The following is a 21980-nucleotide window of genomic DNA, read 5'->3' as shown; positions in this document are numbered from 1 at the left end:
CCACTTTTGACCAGGGCCCATAGGGCTCTCGTCAAAATAAGTGCACTATGAAGGGACCCATTTGGGATACAACACGTCTCACACATCTGTCTGCTACCTCCCTCTAAGATCCCGTGTGTCCCTGTGTGACCTATCACAAGGCTTTCTTCAGGCCCTCTCTCTAGACCAATCAGAGGGCTTTCTTCAGACCCTCTATCCAGGCAATGATCCCTGTTAGCACCCTGTCTGCTGCTATTGGGATACGGAAGCTGAACATTCCTCTCTGAATGGAGAGTTGATTAGTTGCAATGCAGAATGACGCTTGGTAGATATCACCCACAACAGACCAGGAAGTGCACCTAGTGACTGACGTAGGATCAGCTTTCCTCATGTCCTAGTAGGTTTTAGCCATACAGGGTTAAAACATTTAAACCAACATAGGGTTATAGGGAGCTAGAAAGAGCTAGAAAGAGCTACAAAATAATAATACAAAATAAATAAGCTAACACTATCTACGCAGGAAGCTATCTGAGAATATTGGTGCGACAGGAAGATAATATTATCAGACTATTGGACCATGGGTCCCATTGGTCCATGGCCAATGACCTCATCATTAGTCGCCGCCGAGTGACTCACCTCTGATGATGGACAGCTTGGCATTGACGTTGACCTCGCCCTCGCTGTTCTCCGCCACGCACTCGTAGATATTCTCATCCCGCGGCGCTCGTAGAGGCTGGATCCGAAGCACGGCTCCGGCGCCCTCATCGAACTCTATCGTCTTTGTCAGAGAGAAATGGTATAACGTTAGAGCTATCTGTTTCTGAGATAAAGACAACCTAACTATACTTCTAGAATAAGGCTCAACCACTCCAGGTATAGCGCCTAGGGACCCCTTCCTTTCACATATACAGTACCAGTCAAAAGGACTTTTGGGTTTTCTTTATCTTTCTACATTGTAGAATAATAGTTAAGATGTCAACACTGTGAAATAAGACATATGTATTCATGTAGTAACCAAAATATATTTTAGATTTGATATTCTTCAAAGTAGCCACCCTTTGCTTTGCACACTCTTGGAATTCTCTCAACCAGCTTCATGAGTTCTGAACTGTAATATGGTCTGATTAACAATATCGGCAGGCCAATCTTATATCCAATATGTTGTGATAATGTATTAGGCCTACTGCCCAAAACTCATTCATACAAAACTCTTTATGTGAGGTTAATGTAAAAAAAAATCTGAGCAGTAGATCTCGGCTTGCTTTTTGACTGCGAACGTGATCTTGACTCAGAAAAGGTTGAGGACCACTGCTTTAAGACATGAAGGTCAGGCAATGCGGAACATTTTAGAGGACTTTGAAAGTTTCTTCAAGTGCAGTCGCAAAAACCATCAAGCGCTATGATGAAACTGGCTCTCATGAAGACCGCCACTGGAAAGGAAGACCCAGAGTTACCTCTGCTGCAGAGGATACGCTCATTAGAGTTACCCGCCTAAGAAATTGCAGCCCAAATAAATGCTTCACAGAGTCCAAGTAACAGACACATCTCAACATCAACTGTTCAGAGGAGACTGTGTGAATTAGGCCTTTATGGTCGAATTGCTGCAAAGAAATAATAATAAGAGACTTGATTGGGCCAAGAAACACGAGTAATGGACATTAGACTGGTGGAAATCTGTCTTTTGGTCTGAGGAGTCCAAATTTGAGATTTTTGGTTCGAACCACTATGTCTTTGTGAGACGCAGAGTTGGGGAACAGATGATCTCCGCGTGTGTGGTCCCCACCGTGAAGCATGGAGGAGGAGGTTTGATGATGTGGGGGTGCTTTGCTGGTGACACTGTCAGTGATTTATTTAGAATTCATGGCACACTTAACCAGTATGTCTACCACAGCATTCTGCAGCGATACGTCATCCCATCTGGTTTGCGCTTAGTGGGACTATAATCTGTTTTTCAACCGGACAACGACCCAACACACCTCCAGGCTGTGTAAGTGCTATTTGACTAAGAAGGAGAGCGATGGAGTGCTGCATGAGATGACCTGGTCACCACAATCACCCAACCTCAACCCAATTGAGATGGTTTGGGATGAGTTGGAACGCAGAGTGAAGGAAAAGCAGCCAACAAGTGCTCAGCATATGTGGGAACTCCTTCAAGACTATTGGAAAAGCATTCCACTTTTTTTGGTTACTACTTGATTCCATATGTGTTATTTCATAGTTTTGATGTCTTAACTATTATTCTACAATGTAGAAAGTAGTAAAACATGAGGAAAAATCCTTGAATGAGAAGGTGTGTCTAAACTTTTGACTGGTACTTTATATATTTTTTTGCTGCAAAGCTTCAAAATATGAGCCAGGACATCACTATGCTAGTCCAGTGGCAAAGTCTTAAGAAAAGGTAACCATAGGCTGAGGTTTGCTTTTAGGCTAAGGTATTTAAATGTTCAAAGCCGTACATTAAGAGAATTATGATAAGATATAAGTACCTTTTCAAAACACATACACTCATGCTCAGCCATGTTTACTAATAATCAGAACATAACTGTCCGAGTGTGCTCATATTGTACTCTTATGTTGCACTGTATTGTACTCATATGTTGCACTGTATTGCACTCATATGTTGCACTGTATTGCACTCATATGTTGCACTGCATTGTACTCTTATGTTGCACTGTATTGTACTCTTATGTTGCACTGTATTGTACTCTTATGTTGCACTGTATTGTACTCTTATGTTGCACTGTATTGTACTCTTATGTTGCACTGCATTGTACTCTTATGTTGCACTGTATTGTACTCTTATGTTGCACTGTATTGTACTCTTATGTTGCACTGTATTGTACTCATATGTTGCACTACGCATGTCATTTCATCGTCATATAAGGGAGAGAACGAACACATTGGATCGATACGGGTGACCGTGTGCAGTGACGTGCTGCTGTGCTCTTTGTCAGCCGAAGGAAAGGTTTCGGCGTCGAGCCACGATAACTCTCAAACCCACCACACTGATGAGGAAGAGTAACTGTGACTGAGTGCACATCCCAGTCAATATCAAAGCACAAAGCTGCTGGAGGGGGAACGCAACGATTTCTGACCTCCTTCGTAAAATGACTGTTTAAAAGAAAAGAAAGAGCCATAATTTGACCCAGAGCTCAATCGCTGGCTAAATACCCTTGGGTTTGGGTTTGTCTTTAGTACGCGGCGGAGGGAGAACGCAAAATGCAAAAACAGCACGGGTTGGACTGCTTTTGCCCTCCATGATGATATTTCACTGGCTTATTTATCCATTTTTTGTCATGCTCCTCTTCGTGCCAGGGTTCCATTTCGTGCTCCTCTTTGTGCTCTTCTCCCCCTCTTCTCTCCTTCCCAGCGCGTGCGTGCGTGTGTGTTCTTCCACTGCTGGCAGAATTGTATGACACTTCTCTCATTCCCTTCTTTTTCTTCTTCTTCTTCATTGTGCTCCACTTCATGCCAGGGTTCCATCTTCTCACCTTCTTCTCTCCTTCCCAGTGAGCTGGCAGCGTTGTTAATGTGAGTGTGTGCGTGTGTGTGTGTTCACTGAGAGAGTGTGTGTGTGTGTATGTTTGTGTGTGTACATTGTCGGCGCGAGGAGCGAGTTTTAATTAAGGAAACACTGAGCATCAATCACGACTTCAGAGCCGGCATCTGGGCTCACGCAGGGACACACAACAAACAAACATCAGAAATAATGCAACGCGAGCATAGGGGAATGTAGACCCGGCAGCCGCCACTACTGACGTTTCATTCAGCTAGTCATTCAAGTGCAAGAGGACAAGTAGAGTGTATTGGCACCGTGCAAAGTCATGTCACTCAACATGCGCTGGTGTCCTACAATTGATGCCTGGTTAAATGCAAACCCTTGTCTGTCATGGCAACTAATTGTGGGGTAGTTTGTGTGCTAGTACAAGGAAATCTGAAGGGAGCGATCTACCGAGCTAACCTTGGTTGAAACAGAAAAGTGATACATCCGTGTCAAGTGAATCAATAGACGTGTTGCTCAGCTGGTAAGAGCACTCGCAACGCCAGAGTCGAGGGTTCAATTCCCGCTGGGGCCGCATATACCAAAATGTGTGCACTCACTGTACTGTAAGTTGCTTTGGAAAAAACTTGGTATAGACTACGTGTATTCATATAGGGGGGGGGGGTTATTCATAATGCCATACCCTCTCCACAGCAGTTTGGGGCAGTGTAAGGTCACAAGCCTTCAATGTCTCACCTCAATGCGTTGGGAGTTGACCTTCTTCCCCTTCTTGTTCCAGCTCACCCGAGGCTTGGGGTCTCCCGTCGCCTGGCACACGAACGAGACCACGCCCCCGGATACACCGATCTGGTCGACGGGAACTTTAGTGAACCTTGGTGGCGCTGGAGACAGAGAGAGAGACAGAGAGAGAGAGAGAGAGACAGAGACAGAGAGAGAGAGAGAGAGACAGAGAGAGAGAGAGAGACAGAGAGAGAGAGTGAGAGAGAAGAAGAAGGCATTCAAACAGATTTAAGAGAACAAAGTGATGCAACAGCAAGCTCCAGTGAAGATAACCCAATTCATTACGGGGCCAGTTGTAGCTGCAAATGAAGGTAATTACATTTCGAAAAGCTCGTGTGCACACACTTTCATTGTACGAGAAGATAATAAAGTCTTGAGTGGCCTTTGGAATTCCTCACATCGTCCGCTGTATAATGTCACGGTTAGACACACCCACTCCATGTGCTGCAGAGAGAGCCTATGGAAAACTGCAGTCTGCAGACGGGAGAGGCGAGGGGAATCGTGGCGCTTGGATGTATAGAGAGCCGGTGGAAGGAAGGGAAGCGAGCGGCCGTGCATCAACGCAGAGGTAATTACACTACAGACAATGCACACCCTGACACGCTGACGCCAACATGAATAATTTAACGGAGCAATGAATAATAAAGCGCCCGCAGAGCAGCTTCTGTCTTGATTTTAAGCCCCCACCCCCCCCCCATACATAAACGCACACACGCACACACACGTCACTCACAGAGAGCCCATCCAAAACCCACACACGTCCCTCACTGGCCGCGCCAGACGCGCACACGCAAACGCCAACCGAAGAAAGGGATGGCGGGATAAGAGGATGACGAACATCCATGCCAGGAAGGCTGCCTGCGTTCGTTGTTGGACATTCCAATCGGCTGTGGGGGCTGACAGGAGCTTTAGGCAAGATAGGAGAAGTGAGAGAAGTCGTTTGTTCCGCATTACAAATCAACTTAACGCTTTGCTTCCCAGGTTTCTGAAGTTTTTTTTTTAACCTAACATCCCTCATCTTCACTGAAAAACTCTAATCAACAATAACATGTTCGCCATCTTCCTAATATTCTCTGATATTACCAGAGTTGCCTGGGAGGACGGCGCTACTTTGGAGTTTCTTAGCTCGTTTTCTGGTGGGTCAGATCTCACAACAACAAGCCGGGTAGAGGAAACTCTCTGGGGGAACTTGTTAACTCGGGGGCGTAGGGATGATCAAACGTGCGGGGCGCGTTCATGTGGATTAATAATTAACGGACCGTGGGCAGGCAGGCCCGCTCTCTCTTTACTCTCTCTCCTCTCCCTGGGCCCCTATAAACACACACGGAGGAGAGCTCTGCTGCATTTGATTAGGGACAGGAGAGAGAGCTGGAGAGAGAGAGAGGGAGGAGGGAGAGGGAGGGGGCTGGCTGGGAGGGAGGGAGAAGGAGAGACAAAAGGTGGATGAGTGGGTGGGGTAGAAAATGAAAATAGAGGGAGCGAGGGGTAGAGGGAGAGAGAGGAAGAAAGAGAGAGACGGTGGTTGAGGGAAGGGACTGAAAGAGAGGTCGAGATTGAGACAGAGCGAGATTGAGACAGAGAGAGAGCGAGAGAGAGCGAGAGAGAGCGAGAGCCTGAGGACAGCAGAAGCGTAGCACAGAAAGTTCTATAAAAGTTCTCAAAAGTCTCTCTTGAGGTTCCCTACAATATTCCTAGGCCGCATCCCAAATGGCCCCCTATTCCTGAAATAGTGCACTACTTTTTGACCAGAACCCTACGGGCCCTGGTCAAAGGTAGTGCGCTAAATTCTTAATAGGGTACCATACGTAATAGGGTCCCATTCAAGATGCAGCTCCAGCGATGGGAGGCCGGCCAAGGTGTCCTCTATACGTGATGCACGTTGCGGCTCAACAACAAACAATACAAATGACGCGATGGCGAGAGATGAAACGAGGCTCAGGCTGATGACCCGTGGCAGCCAGCCAACAACGCCACAGAGAATATTCCGACAAGCAAGCAACAGCCTTCTCCTATGGTACAGTAATACCGTCCCCTGATGAAAGGAACAAGAGATACGATTGTGTCATTTCTCCCTTAGAAAAGAAGCAGAGGGGATTCACCTTTTCCGGCTATCTTGTCGGCGTCTTGACGAATTGATCCCTGCGACTGTCGAATGAGTAGACACGGAAATATTGACTGCAGAATCTTGCTGGATCTCAGTGATTGTATCTTCCTTTAGCAAAAGCTACAGGTGCGTGGCTTTCAGCTGCATTTTGTTGAGCATTCCTCTCCACTATGCTCACCTTAGAGACTACGACTCCTGGGCCCGTATTAAAAAAGAGAAGATCAAGGATCCGTTTTTTAAGCCTTTTAAATCATAATACATATGATTATATAAACGGGGGTAATTGATCCGCTTTTTGAATAGAAGAGATATTTACATGGGCAAGCTGTGAGTTGCCTCTATACTGGCCGACTCCGGTTGGGTCCCCAGGCCCAGTGCCCATTAGACCAGCCGGTTAATCAGGAGCTTTCTCCTGATCTCCACCATTAAATAATACTGTGGGATTCTGGCATGAAATATACTTATTCACGTCACCATATTAGAACATATGAATTACTTTCTATGTATAAGAAATGTATACGTCAAGGTGTCAATGGGAACCTTGTGGTTCGAAAGTCACTGTGTGAGACAAGGGGACGTATGGAATGTTCATAGCCGTTCAAACATGCTATTGCAGAATATTCATATTTCTAAGGAAGGAGGCGAAGAGTAACAGCCTAGTTTCAGTTCCTGGCAGGCCAGTTTCAGTTTCAGTTCCTGGCAGGCCATTTTCAGTTTCAGTTCCTGGCAGGCCAGTTTCAGTTTCAGTTCCTGGCAGGCCAGTTTCAGTTTCAGCTCCTTGCAGGCCAGTTGCTGTAGAACTAGTACACGGAGGTGTGTGGAACTCAACTAGAGATTTTCTTTTATTTATTTTATTTATCCTTTATTTTACCAGGTAAGTTGACTGAGAACACGTTCTCATTTACAGCAACGACCTGGGGAATAGTTACAGGGGAAAGGAGGGGGATGAAAGAGCCAATTGTAAACTGGGGATTATTCGGTGACCTTGATGGTTTGAGGGCCAGATTGGGAATTTAGCCAGGACACCGGGGTTAACACCCCTACTCTTACGATAAGTGCCATGGGATCTTTTATGACCTCAGAGAGTCAGGACACCCGTTTAACGTCCCATCCGAAAGACGGCACCCTACACAGGGCAATGCCCTGGGGTATTGGGATATTTTTTTTTAGACCAGAGGAAAGAGTGCCTCCTACTGGCCCTCCAACACCACTTCCAGTAGCATCTAGTCTCCCATCCAGGGACTGACCAGGACCAACCCTGCTTAGCTTCAGAAGCAAGCCAGCAGTGGTATGCAGGGTGGTATGATAAGATAAGGTCAACAGTTCAACGCATATGGATATATATATATTTTTTAAATGACTCCTGGGCCCGTATTAAATAATATAATAATAATTATTATTATTATTAAGACTAATATTATATATATATATGATACATTTTATATTCCAGTGTCAGTTAAGTTGCAGCTCTCTTCGATTAGTTAGTTGTGTTAACTACAATCATTACATACAGAGAAGAAGAAATCTCTGGGAGGGGGGGGGGGGGGCAGAGAACCATGACAATACCAGTATGAGGAACAGACTGAGTTCCTGCCTAGCAACAGACAAGGATTGTTTATCTTAGACATGCAAGAGGTGACTCCGCCTAGTCGAAAGGTATCAACGTGTGCTTGTATGACTTGTATGTTGTGCTTGCAGCTGAGGTACCCAGTGGGTTGAATACACTTGGTTTGAGTTTTTACTGTTTGTTCAGAACCAAATACCAATACCAAGCTACTCATGAGGTTCTCTCTCCTAGGTTAAACCCACAGCAGAAGCCTTCGGAGAGTGAACGAATAAAGGGGCTGAAAAGAGATGGGGAACAGGGAGGAGAAGAAAAAAAAGGAGAGCAATGGAGAGAGAAGAGAAATCAAAGAGAGGGATGGGAAAAGTAGAAACGGAAAGCGCGAGAGATTGAGGAAAAGGCAGCGAAGCCTTCAGAGTCCAGTGAGCTAACAGAGCAGACGTGAAGCTCCTACACGCGTCACTCCTGGCCTCAGGAACTGTTTTATACCCAGCTGAGAACAGAGGATCTGACAGAAAGTTGGCTATTATGAAAAGTAGGTAGATAGTGTGTGTGTGTGTGTGTGTGTGTGTGTGTGTGTGTGTGTGTGTGTGTGTGTGTGTGTGTGTGTGTGTGTGTGTGTGTGTGTGTGTGTGTGTGTGTGTGTGTGTGTGTGTGTGTGTGAGCAAATGCATGCCCATGTCTGTACGTCTCTAAATACAATGCACTGTGTGTGTGTGTGCGTGTGCGTGGATGACAACCGAGATCAGCATAATTAACCTTTTAATATTTTCAATTGCCTCCTGCCTCAGGCATACCGCTGGTGGTTATTGCTGAATTCAACCCTTTATTCAGCGTCTGAACACCACTGTCACGCAGGCAGTAATTGCATGATAGAAATTGGCTATTGAAAATAAATTGCTTTCTCATTCCACCATGATAAGCAACATCACTACTAAACAATATGATATTGAAAATTCAACCAGAATACAAACGCATTATGATCTAGGTATACCCTGGATGTTATCTAGGCAATTTTACTGTAATGCCTGAAAAAAAGTCCACAATAACAAACCGGTGTATCACTGACAAGTGGGTTATTGGTTTCAATAAGTATCATTAGATGAATCCTATTTGGACTTTCGTTACTCCTGTTTCTCATTCCACCTCAGCTGAGCTGTCCCTCATTATCTCCCTCTATCCCAGGCCTCTTTCAAATCGAGAAACGTACAGCTTTACACCGATAAAGCAAACGGGACCCCAGTTTATCTTCCAAGCAGGAGACGGCATCGGTGGCGGAAATAACCGGAAATGTGGGTAGTGAGCTATCTTCACAGGGACATGGAATGGAATGTGTATTGAGCCAACAGCCGCTGCTAGCGGGGAAGGCTAACCCATACTGTGTAAAGCAGACACTTGTTTTGCTAATGTAGTATCCCTCTACTGACTGGTACGTTCTGCTCGCCCGGATAAGAGAAATGACAACGCCTCCTTTGAAATAGCATTTCGCTCCATGTGAGTGCGAGTTCCATTGGCACTACCTCCAGATTGCCATTTAGTAGGTAAATTAGGCAATAGTAAGGTTTGGTTAAATGTGTAACACTGTAATCGATGAAAAGCTTTTTGGAGAATAAATAGGACCCATTATGATGTGGCTTAGGAAAGAAGAGGGCAGAAATTGCACCTCATCTACCCATTGAATGATTGGTGAAAAAAGGGGTGATGGGTAGAAGCCACTTGTCTGTCATCCTGATCAAAATAGGCACCTTTTACAGCCGATAACACCTTTTACAGGCTTATTTGGTGGTGAAAGGAACATTTGGACATATTAGAGGTGCTATTCACCACCTACTTTGACCTTCCTCTCTAATACTCCAGAGGCCAATAACAGTGGAGGAAGGTTAGAGTGATTTTTGTGTCATTTTTTAGTAAATGCTGCTGGCTTAGAGAACAAAAGAAACTGCTATACTTGAGGGCCACATAATCTTTACAACGCACACAACCAAACATGCACACCATAATTACTAATGTGTACAAATTGGATTAGCCCTGTCAGCATTTTCTGACAGGACACTATCCTTTTTCAATGCTGGACGGTAATACATTTGGTCAGTAATGAAGAAGAAATGTCTTAGGGACAAAAACATGAGTTTTCAAGTAAGCACCACATCGTTACTAACCTACGTAAGCATAGATATTTGTGGTTCAGCTGTGTGAGGTAGGCCCACATCCACAGATCTCAGCATGCTAGCTCGTCACTTGTTACAGCTACCCGACTGGCTAGGGCCTGGCTTAAGACCCATCCACCCTCAACCCCCCAACACCCCCCAGGCTTCAAAACATCAAGCCCCCATCAATCAGGAACCAATTTTCACCGGCTGCCCAGGCAAGATCTATCGCTATGGAAACTGGCCTCTGTTTCTATACCCCTGCCTCTCTTGCTCTTTTGTCTCGGGTTTCTGTCTCTCGCACACTCTTTGCTCCTGGCCAGGGCCAATCAACTGCTGTGACGAAGAGGTTGAATCAGGAAGCAGAAGAACGAAAGAAGCAGGAGCACGGGTGTATGGGAAAAGAAGTGGTTGGTTGGGCTTCCTGGCCGTTTGCTCCGATACCCCACTGCGGAGTTACATCGGTGGTGTAAACTGTCATGGGAACCACTGAGGCGGAGGTTTGATGTATGAGGAGAACCCAATTTCCCCATTCTAGCTGTAGCGATGCTGGAGGACGTATGGCTCCTGATCCTCCACTCATTGACTGGTGTAGGTCCCATGTTAGACCTTTGCTGTTGACAGATAATAGCTTCCACCGAGTCCCACCAATAAACAATTGGCAGCCCGTGCTAATCCTGTGCCACACAGTGGAGTTTCTGAGGGCTCATTTGGCATCTCTCACCACCCGATGTACTGTAATCCTCGCCTTGCCTGGCGAATCTAGCGACTTGATGAAACAATTGCTTTTTCAATTAAGGCGGGGGAAGAGGGGTTCATTGGGATTTGCTCTCGGGGCCAGGGGGTGGATCGAGTCACCTTGGATGCAGTCATTCACAAACTGAGCGTGCTGACTGGATTGTCAGACCAAACATCCGAGTGGGCCATCTTCTTATTCTCACTCCAGTCAAACTGGGCCAAGGGGTTGGAGCTACGGAAGCCCAGACTGAGGAACCGCAAGATAATAATGATCCTTTTATCTTCACGTCTTCCCATTGTCTCCTTCCGCGACGTATCATAAAGTGAATGTGGGCAGTCTACACTGCAAATGAGGTCGCATAGTACACAGTAGGCAGGCCAACAGAAAACGTACTGCAGGATGTGGGAAGGAAATGCCAGTTCTCAGAGTGTTAATGCCCAGTGGTCTCCCAACCACACGACTGTCGAAGAGGCTGAACTGGAAAGTGGTTCGCTCATAATAGCTCCAAATTGGTCCCATTGAAACCATTGTTTAGTGCACAGGCTAAAAGAAAACAGCTAAGTATACCTTACCTCGTTGGAAATAAATCTGTTCAATTCTGGGGGAGGTGACAGAAAATTAAGTTGAAGAGCGCAGGCAATTTCAAAATGGCCATGTGCAATAGGAACAATTTTGTGTCATTCTGAGTCTCTTCAGGCAACTGACACTTGGTGACTCCACCTGAATGAAAAGAACACCTGCAATTGCTGAGAGCCAAAGACGGCTCAGGGCCACATCTTGGGTCAGAACGTGTAACGAGAGACACAGAAAATGGGTCGGCCTGAAAGGAGAAAGAGATAAATCCACTACATCTTCTCACCGAAGAATAACTTTAGCGGAGGAGAAGGAAAAAATACAAAGACACAGCCTTTCGTTCATGACACAGGGTAATTGGAAACGTTCTGGGGGTTTTTTTCATGAAAAAGATCACTGTCTTTGCTCAATTCAACAAGGCATGGGAACAATCACGAGGTTATTACTTAGTGTACTTTTTTTAAGTCCGTCTACATTTTGACAGCTACACTCATCTTCAACCTGAAGACCCAAAGTCAGCGCATGGAACCAATCAAGCGCTCACCCGGGAAAAGCCATGAGCAAAACAAATGTTGTTGACAACATCATGAATGGTAGAAATGTAAAGTCCCATATTTTGGAAAACTACTGCATATCCATCCAGAAGAATCTGCTCTTATTTAAATAACATGGAGGTCAAGTATAACATGTAATTATATTATTGCATTTGCAAAACCTTTGAAGATGTAAACTTGAGGAGAGGGCTCATCAAAGTGTTTGATACATTACAATTTCATGCACTTCAATCACCTGCATTGTCTTGTCCAACTACATCACTCAAACTAATGGACCAAATAACCAAATGAAACTTGGCCTGTGTCTACACCTGACACTTACATGCGTCCTCTGCTATCAGAATACGAAGATCGCATTGAAAAGACAGATTGTGTTCAGATCGGATTTCTCCTCAGTCTGGACGCAATCAGCCCTTACAAAAATGTATTTGTTGCAGCAAACTTCCTGCAAGTTTGTGGCAAATTTGCTGCAAACTAAGGAACGGGCCGCAAAATGTTGCCAGAAGTTTGCAAATGTTTGTCACTAGTGGTGAATATGCGGCAAACCTTTGGCAACAATCATATTTATTACCACTAGTGGCAAACACTTCACCAGGTTTTTTCTGGCAAACAATTTTCTCAAGATTATATTTGAATCTGTGGCAAACCTGTGGCAACAATATTTATTATCCACTAGTGGCAAACAGTTTACCAGAAGCCGTATCTGGTGAACACATGAGTTCCTAGACCAGTAACCGTTGACAACTAATCAGGGGGGATAAAAAAAACAGTTGGAAAATGGAAACCAAGCTAGCTATCTACCAAAGTTGTCCTGTGAGTATCTAACTTATTAATTAAACTTCCTAATAAACATTGCAATGGTGTTAGCTAATTGATATCCAGTTATCAACGTCATGTTTTATGGGATAGAGTGAAACACATTTTGTTGATACCAGTTTCAATCTGTCAGCCCCACTGACTGGCTAGCGCTTAGCTATCATATTTTTGCACAATTAATGTGATAGCTAGCTAGGTAATTAATGATTTGCCTAAACACATTTTTTTAGGTGAACACGTTGGGGTCTTTTAATACGAATATGCATGTTAATATGCTACTGTCAATTTTCAGTAGCATGTTAGCTAGCACCACAGCTAAGGTAGCAACAATATGAGCCGACTTGACATCAAAGCAAGACTTCAATTTTGCAGATGGATACCCTTCCCCTACCCTGAGGCTATCTTAGGAGGCGGCTGCATCATCACCCTGGAAATATGTTGGTGGTGCACTCACTCATAACACGGTTTTTATGGGATAAATGATACTTCAAGACTGATAAGGTAAGTAAACGGATGTATTGCTTTCATAAATGTAGCTCATACAGTCATTCTTTGCAACAATTACATATTTACTTTCTTTAAACTAGTAGCTAGCACATCTTGATCATGTCTTGTCCCTTCTCTCTTTCCAGAAACGATCAGTTATGAGGCAAAAAGACCGACTGAGGCGTTCAATCAAACTGAGAACAGAGAAATATGTGTGCACCAGGTCAAGGCGTATTGCATGCATAGCTTTGAGATGTAAGTTGACAATAATAAATGATGGAGAAATAATATGAATTGCCATATTAGGCATTTATGTTGCTTTTCTTCCACCCAAGCCTTATACACCTGAGTCAGGAAGAAGAGACCACTAGTAGACAACTGTCTCTTAATGATGAAGTCCCCAGTCTAGATTGAATATCATAATTAGTTGATTAGTTTGAACAATTGTGTTAAGGCTAGGCTGGAGAAAAATATTGTAGACTGTGGCTCTAGGAACAATTGGCCACACATTTAAAGGGTAACCAATTGAAGTTTAAAAGATTGTAAAAATGGTAAAAAATTGTCATTAAATATCACAAAATTGGGGAGAAAAGGGGGTAAAAGGTATCTTTTTTAAAGCCATGAGGTAGAAGAAATTGTCCGTAGAGCCCTGAGACAGGATTGTGTCGAGGCACAGATCTGGGAAAGGGTACAAAAAAAATGTCTGCAGCATTGAAGATCCCCAAGAACATAGTGGCCTCCATCATTCATAAATGGAAGAAGTTTAGAACCACCAAGACTCCTTCTAGAGCTGGCCACCCGGGCCAAACTAAGCAATCTGGGGAGAATGGCCTTGGTCAGGGAGGTGACCAAGAACCCGACCTCAGACTGGGGCAAAGGTTCATCTTTCAACAGGACAATGACCCGAAGCACACAGCCAAGACAAGGGAATCCAGACACAATGTGGACATGCTAGACACATTTAAATGTAGGCGTAGATGCACGATGTGTTCTGAATTCCATGATCAGAACTCCCATGATCAGAACTCCATGATCAGAACTCCCATGATCAGAACTTCCATGATCAGAACTCCCATGATCAGAACTCCCATGATCAGAACTCCCATGATCAGAACTCCCATGATCAGAACTCCCATGATCAGAATTCGAAAAAGCTGCACGAAATGTCAAGTCTAGACACGGTCCTCGGAAAAAGGGCAGAATAAGCTTCGGTGCTCATAAGACGAAGCAACAGAGTTGCGCCCACTGTGTCGACAAGAACATGTGTGTCCTGCAATACATGATGTACCACATAACGACGTTAGAAGTCAACATCACTAAATGCTGATAGTTACTAACGGTGTATGCGTAACTGGCCTGTGAATGGTTAAACAACAATTTAACACAAAACTATACGAGGAAAAGGGTGGAGAGTGAGAATACCAGAAAATGACTCTCTCCTGCCTAAGGGGGCTGAAATGTTTCACTTGGCAACTTCAAAGGAAAATAAATCATTGAACCCCCCCCCCCCCCCCCCCCATCACTTTGGGCTCTAGTCAATTACAATTAGGCGGTCCAGCCAGAACACTAGGCTAGCACAGCCACTCTTAAGTAGATTGCACAGAGGACAGGGGGCATAAATAAATGTTGCAAATAAACATCACAGTTTTCAATTGTCCTTGCTTGTTTCACGCAAAAGAAGCACTTGTACTCTCCCAAAAATGAGATATGCTGACTAGAAACATTTTTTCCCACCACATTAGTTAAGGTGGTGGTCATGGAGCAGTAACATTGTGCGTCTACCCATATGTTTATGTATATAATACTGTATATATACATTCCAAGAAAATGTTAACATTGGTTGGAGTAGAGGGCCTCATCCGTTGCTCAATATTGTTGGGGAATTGACGAGCCGTCCAGAGTAGAAGGGGAAGAGGCGCTGTTTATGGCGGAGGGAGGCGGAGCAACTGACCGCAGAAGAACAAATACGACTGTGCAGCCAGTTGTTCGGCTATTTCTGGACGACGGCGCTGTCGCCCGTGGTGTCTGGCAGTCGGGCGGTTTTTGGACGAGACGGACGGAAGGATAATGGTGGCCCTGGGTGCTGTGGTTAGACACACGGACACACCCTGGACGGAGGGACAGGGCCTTTAAATAGTGTGTGTGTGTGTGTGCAGGGATCGAGAAATGTGGGAATCAGGACGCCGCCCCTTTTGGAAAGGAAGAGGGTAGTCCCACCCTGCAGGGATCAGATCTGAGGGAACACACACGCGCACACAAACACAAACAGAACAAAAAACACGCGTCGACCAAACATGCATCCATTTCTCTGAATTTGAAGCGCAAAAACAAGGAGCAGAGCTTGTGATTGGTCAATTGAGAGGAGTGACCCGCTTCTTTTGTTAGGTGACCCCACAATCTCCTCTAGTACACAGGCAATTTAGAAGATGAGGGACCACTATGCTCTTTTCCCAACAAGGCTGTCAGCAGGGGGTTACACACACACACACACACACACAGTGATATAAACCAACGCTTTATTACAGCGGGGTGGCTAGATTTATTCAACAGCCTTTTTTCCCTTTCTGATTAAAAACATCTCCTCCTCGGTTGTGATTTATGAGAGTGAAAGGAGTAGCGAGGGAGGGGGGAGAGAAAGGGAAAGGGAGGGGGGAGAATGACATCATGCTTTTAGCACAGGCCCCCCTTTGATGAGGTGACATCCACATGCTCTGCGCGTGTGTGAGAGAGAGAACAAGAGAGTGGGAGGTGTTGATGGAAAGAGAGAGAGAGGGGGGGGGGGTAGGAGGTAGGAGGTGTGGATGGTGAGAGAGAGAGAGAGAGAGAGAGCGAGAGAGAGAGACATACAGACAGACAGACAGAGGGAGGGGGAGAGGGGGTAGGAGGTGTTGATGGTGAGAGCAAGAGAGACACAGAGAGAGAGAGAGAGAGAGAGAGAGAGAGAGAGAGAGACAGACAGAGGGAGGGAGGGAGGGAGGAGAGACTAATGTGAGGCTCTTCGTCCCCCCACGATGAGCAGGTGGGAGAAAATAAAGTTGGATGACTGCACCCCTGGGCCACTCTGGTGTGTGTGTGTGTGTGTGTGTGTGTGTGTGTGTGTGTGTGTGTGTGTGTGTGTGTGTGTGTGTGTGTGTGTGTGTGTGTGTGTGTGTGTGTGCGTGCGTGCGTGCGTGCGTGCGTGCGTGCGTGCGTGCGTGCGTGCGTGCGTGTGTCAGGCTTCATCACACATTAAGCCCACAGGTGCATCGAAACAAAAAGGGTTGGGAGGAGAGAGGTAGAGAGATGGAGGGAGCGACAGACAGATTGCTTAAACGAGGCAGGGGGGAGAAAAACAGGAATGAGACAAAACAGAAAAGAGGGGGAGGGTGGGGGTAGCTCTGTCAATCAGTGGGAGAGGTGTGGTGGCTGGATCCAATCTCATCCAGCAATCAGAGGAGGGAGAGAGACGGCGAGATGGATGGACTGTGTGTGTCTAAGTTTTTTTTATGTCCACCTCAGTGTGCATATTTATGTGTATGAGAAAGCATGTACCTGAATGTGAATGTGCGTGTGCGTGTTTGTGTGTGCCTGTTTACTGCTAACAGGACCACGAGGGGGGCCGGTGAGCCTGGTGGATCGGGGGCATTGTGGGAAGTGTGATTAGAGGTTGGGGGTTGAGGGAGGTGGTGTGTGTGTGTGTGTGTGTGTGTGTGTGTGTGTGTGTGTGTGTGTGTGTGTGTGTGTGTGTGTGTGTGTGTGTGTGTGTGTGTGTGTGTGTGTGTGCGTGCGCTGCCTGCTAAGAGACTGCCGTGCATTATTAGGAGGGTTGAATACAAAGGCTCTGCTCCATAAGCGACGGAGTGATGGAGAAGGAGGAGGCTGAGAGAGACAGAGAGGTTGACAAAGAGAGCTATCATATCCGCTGCTGGAACCTGATGAAATGGGGCAGAATCTCCATACTGACAAATTGCAAAGAGGAGAAAGATAGAGAAAAGAAAGAGATGGAGGGATGTTTGTGTGTGTTTGTGCATGTACAGTTGAAGTCGGAAGTTTACATACACCTTAGCCAAATACAGTTGAAGTTGAAAGTTTACATACACATTAGCCAAATACATTTAAACTCAGTTTTTCACAATTCGTGACATTTAATCCTAGTAAAAATTCCCTGTCTTAGGTCAGTTAGGATCACCACATTATTTTAAGAATGTGAAATGTCAGAATAATAGTAGAGAGAATGATTTATTTCAGCTTTTATTTATTTCATCACATTCCCAGTGGGTCAGCAGTTTATATACACTCAATTTTAAATTGTTTAACTTGATTCAAACGTTTCGGGTAGCCTTCCACAAGCTTCCCACAATAACTTTTAAAGTATGCTTGGGGTCATTGTCCATTTGGAAGACCCATTTGTGACCCAGCTTTAACTTCCTGACTGATGTCTTGAGATGTTGCTTCAATATATACACATAATTTTCCTCCCTCATGATGCCATCTATTTTGTGAAGTGCACCAGTCCCTCCTGCAGCAAAGCACTCCCACAACCTGATGCTGCCATCCCCGTGCTTCACGGTTGGAATGGTGTTCTTCGGCTTGCATGCATCCCCCTTTTTCCTCCAAACATAACGATGGTCATTATGGCCAAACAGTTCTATTTTTGTTTCATCAGACCAGAGGACATTTCTCCAAAAAGTACAGTCTTTGTCCCCATGTGCAGTTGCAAACTGTAGTCTGGATTTTTTATAGCGGTTTTGGAGCAGTGGCTTCTTCCTTGCTGAGCAGCCTTTCAGGTTATGTCGATATAGGACTCGTTTAACTGTGGATATAGATACTTTTGTACCTGTTTCCTCCAGCATCTTCAAAAGGTCCTTTGCTGTTGTTCTGGGATTGATTTGCACTTTTCGCACAAAAGTACATTAATCTCTAGGAGACAGAATGTGTCTCCTTCCTGAGCGGTGTGACGGCTGCGTGGTCCCATGGTGTTTATACTTGTGTACTATTGTTTGTACAGATGAACGTGGTACCTGCAGGCGTTTGGAAATTGCTCCCAAGGCTGAACCAGCCTTGTGGGGGTCTACAATTTTGTTTCCCATGATGTCAAGCAAAGAGGCGCTGAGTTTGAAGGTAGGTCTCGAAATACATCCACAGGTACACCTCCAATTGACTCAAATGATGTCAATTAGCCTATCAGAAGCTTCTAAAGCCATGACATAATTTTCTGGAATTTTCCAAGCTGTTTAAAGGCACAGTGAACTTAGTGTATGTAAACTTCTGACCCACTGGAATTGTGATACAGTGAAATAATTATGATATTGTGATATAAGTGAAATAATCTGTCTGTAAACAATTGTTGGAAAAATCACTTGTGTCATGCACAAAGTAGATGTCCTAACCGACTTGCCAAAACTATAGTTTGTTAACAAGAAATTTGTGGAGTGGTTGAAAAACTAGTTTTAATGACTCCAACCTAAGTGTATGTAAACTTCCGATTTCAACTGTATATATGTGTGAGGGAGAGATAATGTGTGTGTGTGTGTGTGTGTGTGTGTGTGTGTGTGTGACAGATAGTGTGTGTGTGTGTGTTTGTGTGTGCACATGATCCTCTCTCCCAGCTATTTAAACAGCACACACTCAACAAAGTGAATGAGTGAATGAGAGGGGGAAAGAAGTAAGGAGGAGAGGCAACAATAGATCAAGTTGTGGACAGACAGGTAGATAGACCGGGACTGATTCCAGACACGAGGAGTGATAGATATACATCAGCCTATGGCGTGAGTGTGTCATCAGTCTCTACTCCAGACACTGGCCACAGAACAAAAAACAGACACAAAGAGCAAAAGGACCAATCGTTAACAGATACTCAGACAACTCTCTATACGCTGTAGAGACTGTATGCATTCTATCATGTACTGTGTTACCATGCACGCACGCTCAAACATACACACACAAAACAAGCAACAACAAAAAAAGACAGAGAAGAGATGAGTAGAATATTGGGGAAAGAAAAGGAGATGGAAGAGCAGAGGGAGGAAGAGGAGAGGGAGGGAGGAAGAGGACCAGAATGTGACACATTGTCATGCAGTCACACACACACAAACACACACACACACACCACAGACCCTCCCAGCCGTACACTGACTCAACTGGATTTAAACACTGTGAACAGCGAGAAAGTGTCTCTCTTCTCCCTCCATCTCTCCCTCTTTTATTTCTCTCAGCACTCCCTTTGTTTTGTTTTCCTAATGCGTCTCTAAATCCATCTTAGCGGAGAAATGGTGCAGAACAAATCCGAACGGGGAGTTTCGGGATAAGAGAGCCGACGATATTGAAAATCGGAGGAGCGATGGTGTTACGTCACAAATGGCATCTTATTCCCTATGTAGTACAGTGCTTTTGACCAGGGCCCATAGTGAATTGGGTGCCATTTGGGACAAAGCCATTGTATGGTGAGAGATGGGACGACATACAGGTAATGTCACGCTGGTATCAATGATTCGGGAGACAGGCGCAGTAATGCGTAATAGTTTTTTAAATGAAGGCCCAAATTACGGCGTGCCGTGTAAAGGCACGGGGACGAACACCAAACCAACACGTAAAAACACAAGGTAGAAACCCAAAACAAAAGAGCGAGGAGTACCTTGAATAAATAACACACGTGCACAATGATTATCACACGGGACGAGACCCGTAATCATCTGCGCAATCCACAAGGGCACGAAAGCCCAAAACCCACAGCACAGGTACTCACACGCACCAACGGACGTTGTAACAATAAGGATCCGTGACAGATGGACAGATAGACAGACATACAACACCTGACGCACAACATGTCATTAATTAAAGTGAAAAACATATTAAATAGGTCAAAAAGTCAACTCAAACTCGGAACGTAGGTGATGTCCCAGTAAAAAAACTGAAAGTGCATTGGATTTGAAAAACAATGTGACATTCATATGATTTCTACACTATAGTGCTGACCAAAACCAAACTGTGAAGTTCCACATATTTTCTATCCACATGGTCCTTTTCAGCCCGGTTCCAGCAACTATGGTAGATGCATAATCAGGCCAGCTCAGTACAGCATGGTTTAGAATGGCTCGGTTCGGCCCAGCATTGTGAATAGCCCTCAAGACATACAGTATACACGTTCTCTCACACACACACAACCATACCTCCCCCCCCCCCCCCACACACACACACCCCCACACACACCCACACACATTTTATAGTAGTACTCACATAGGGCATGGGAGCCAGTGAACAGCAAACAGAGCAACAGAGCGCAGAGGGGCAGCAGGGCCGGCAGAGAAAGGCAGGGTGGACCGCCGGCGGCCATCTTGTTCCGGGGGCGACTTTTGACCTGGCTGAAGAGCCGAGGCCCCACAAGGAGGAGGCTGGGGTCTTCACACAGGACGTCTTGGCACTCTGCAGGGAGGAGGAGAGGAAGAGAGGAGATGATGAGCTAGGATGTCGCCAAGTGAGCATTCAAGCGTTTTAAAAGGGAGTCTGCTTCAAAGCCTGAGGTGATGTCACACACACATCCCAGTCGCAAACAACACACAAAGCTTTACTTTGTTCAACAATGGATAAATTCCAAACCTCTACTTCCTCTCTGAAGGTCACCATTGTGTCAGTAAATGCACACTGTTGAGCATACATTACCATACATGTTCCTATCAGCTGTGTTGCTAGCTAGACAACACAAGGCTCATATGCATGGACAGCATTTATGACAAGACACACCACACCGTCACATAGACTGAGAGTGGCAAGAAGCAGGAAACCATCTCCAGAGCTGTTCTGCCCCTATCCTAATAAACTGCTTTTCACATCTCATAATTAGCTGGGGCTTTAATCTCTCGATCTTGTCATTATTTGCTTATCGGCACATTGTGTAATTATGGGGGTACCCGCCGATATTTCAGACAGCGTGTCTTTGTTTTAGTCAAATTGCCATTAATCCCTGCATGTGTCCTGAAGGGCACCCTATACATTTCGTAGTGCACTACTTTTAACTGGCGAGTTACGGGCCCTGGTCAAAAGAAGTGCACTATAAGTGTAATAGGACGCCATTTGGCACGGATCCCCTGTGTGCGCACGGCGGTGGCGCCCAGCAAGTGGGCCCTCGTTGATATGTCTGCCACGTTTAATGCCCGAGCGCAGTTACACACTTTAATTAAAAGAGGAGGAATTAAGAGAACACGGAGGGGAAGAGAGAGAGAGAGAGAGGAGAGAGATGAGTGATTTTTCAGGATCCATGACATGAATGGAGAGGAGGCTGAATACCTGGTGTGTGTGTGTGTGTGTGTGTGTGTGTGTGTGTGTGTGTGTGTGTGTGTGTGTGTGTGTGTGTGTGTGTGTGTGTGTGTGTGTGTGTGTGTGTGTGTGTGTGTGTGTGTGTGTGTGTGTGTGTGTACACTGAGATGCTGTGCTTGGTAGACAGAATGGGGCTTGGTAACAACTGCCATTTTGGAGCTGCGGAAGGTTCTAAAAGTTCCAGACTAGTTCTGTGGGGTTCTAAAATGTTTGGAGACATCAAAATAACCACTACCACTGGGTTGACCACCTCTTCCAATTACCCATTGGTGTAGTCATTCATGTGGTCAATCCTCAACTGCTGTGTGACCACAAAACATTCACTGTGCATCAGATGCCATTAAAAGTACTCAGTGTTCCACTTCCAACGGGACAACCCTGATGTCTCTTTTCTTTCAGCCACGTGAACGTAGCTTGAGGGAGGATTGTTTTGCAGTACACACC

The 21980-nt window shown here is 45.3% G+C and overlaps 1 protein-coding gene across 19 annotated transcripts in view; it reads right to left on the bottom strand.

The window, feature by feature from the left end:
- LOC129811066 (receptor-type tyrosine-protein phosphatase S-like) overlaps positions 1 to 21980 on the bottom strand; it is a 278327-nt gene that overhangs the window by 129823 nt on the left and 126524 nt on the right. For all 19 annotated transcript variants that reach the window (XM_055862203.1, XM_055862204.1, XM_055862195.1 and 16 more), the window contains 3 exons: positions 20460 to 20645; positions 4217 to 4362; positions 616 to 757 (listed from right to left, as the gene is read on the bottom strand). In XM_055862203.1, the coding sequence (XP_055718178.1) occupies positions 616 to 757; positions 4217 to 4362; positions 20460 to 20556 (385 nt within the window). In that variant the 5' untranslated portion in view covers positions 20557 to 20645. The remainder of the gene's footprint in view (positions 1 to 615; positions 758 to 4216; positions 4363 to 20459; positions 20646 to 21980) is intronic.

The sequence above is a fragment of the Salvelinus fontinalis genome, chromosome 14 (assembly GCF_029448725.1).
Source record: "Salvelinus fontinalis isolate EN_2023a chromosome 14, ASM2944872v1, whole genome shotgun sequence".
Lineage (NCBI taxonomy): Eukaryota > Metazoa > Chordata > Actinopteri > Salmoniformes > Salmonidae > Salvelinus > Salvelinus fontinalis.
Note: the sequence above shows the minus strand (reverse complement) of the source record. Positions and strands in the feature narration are given on the sequence as shown.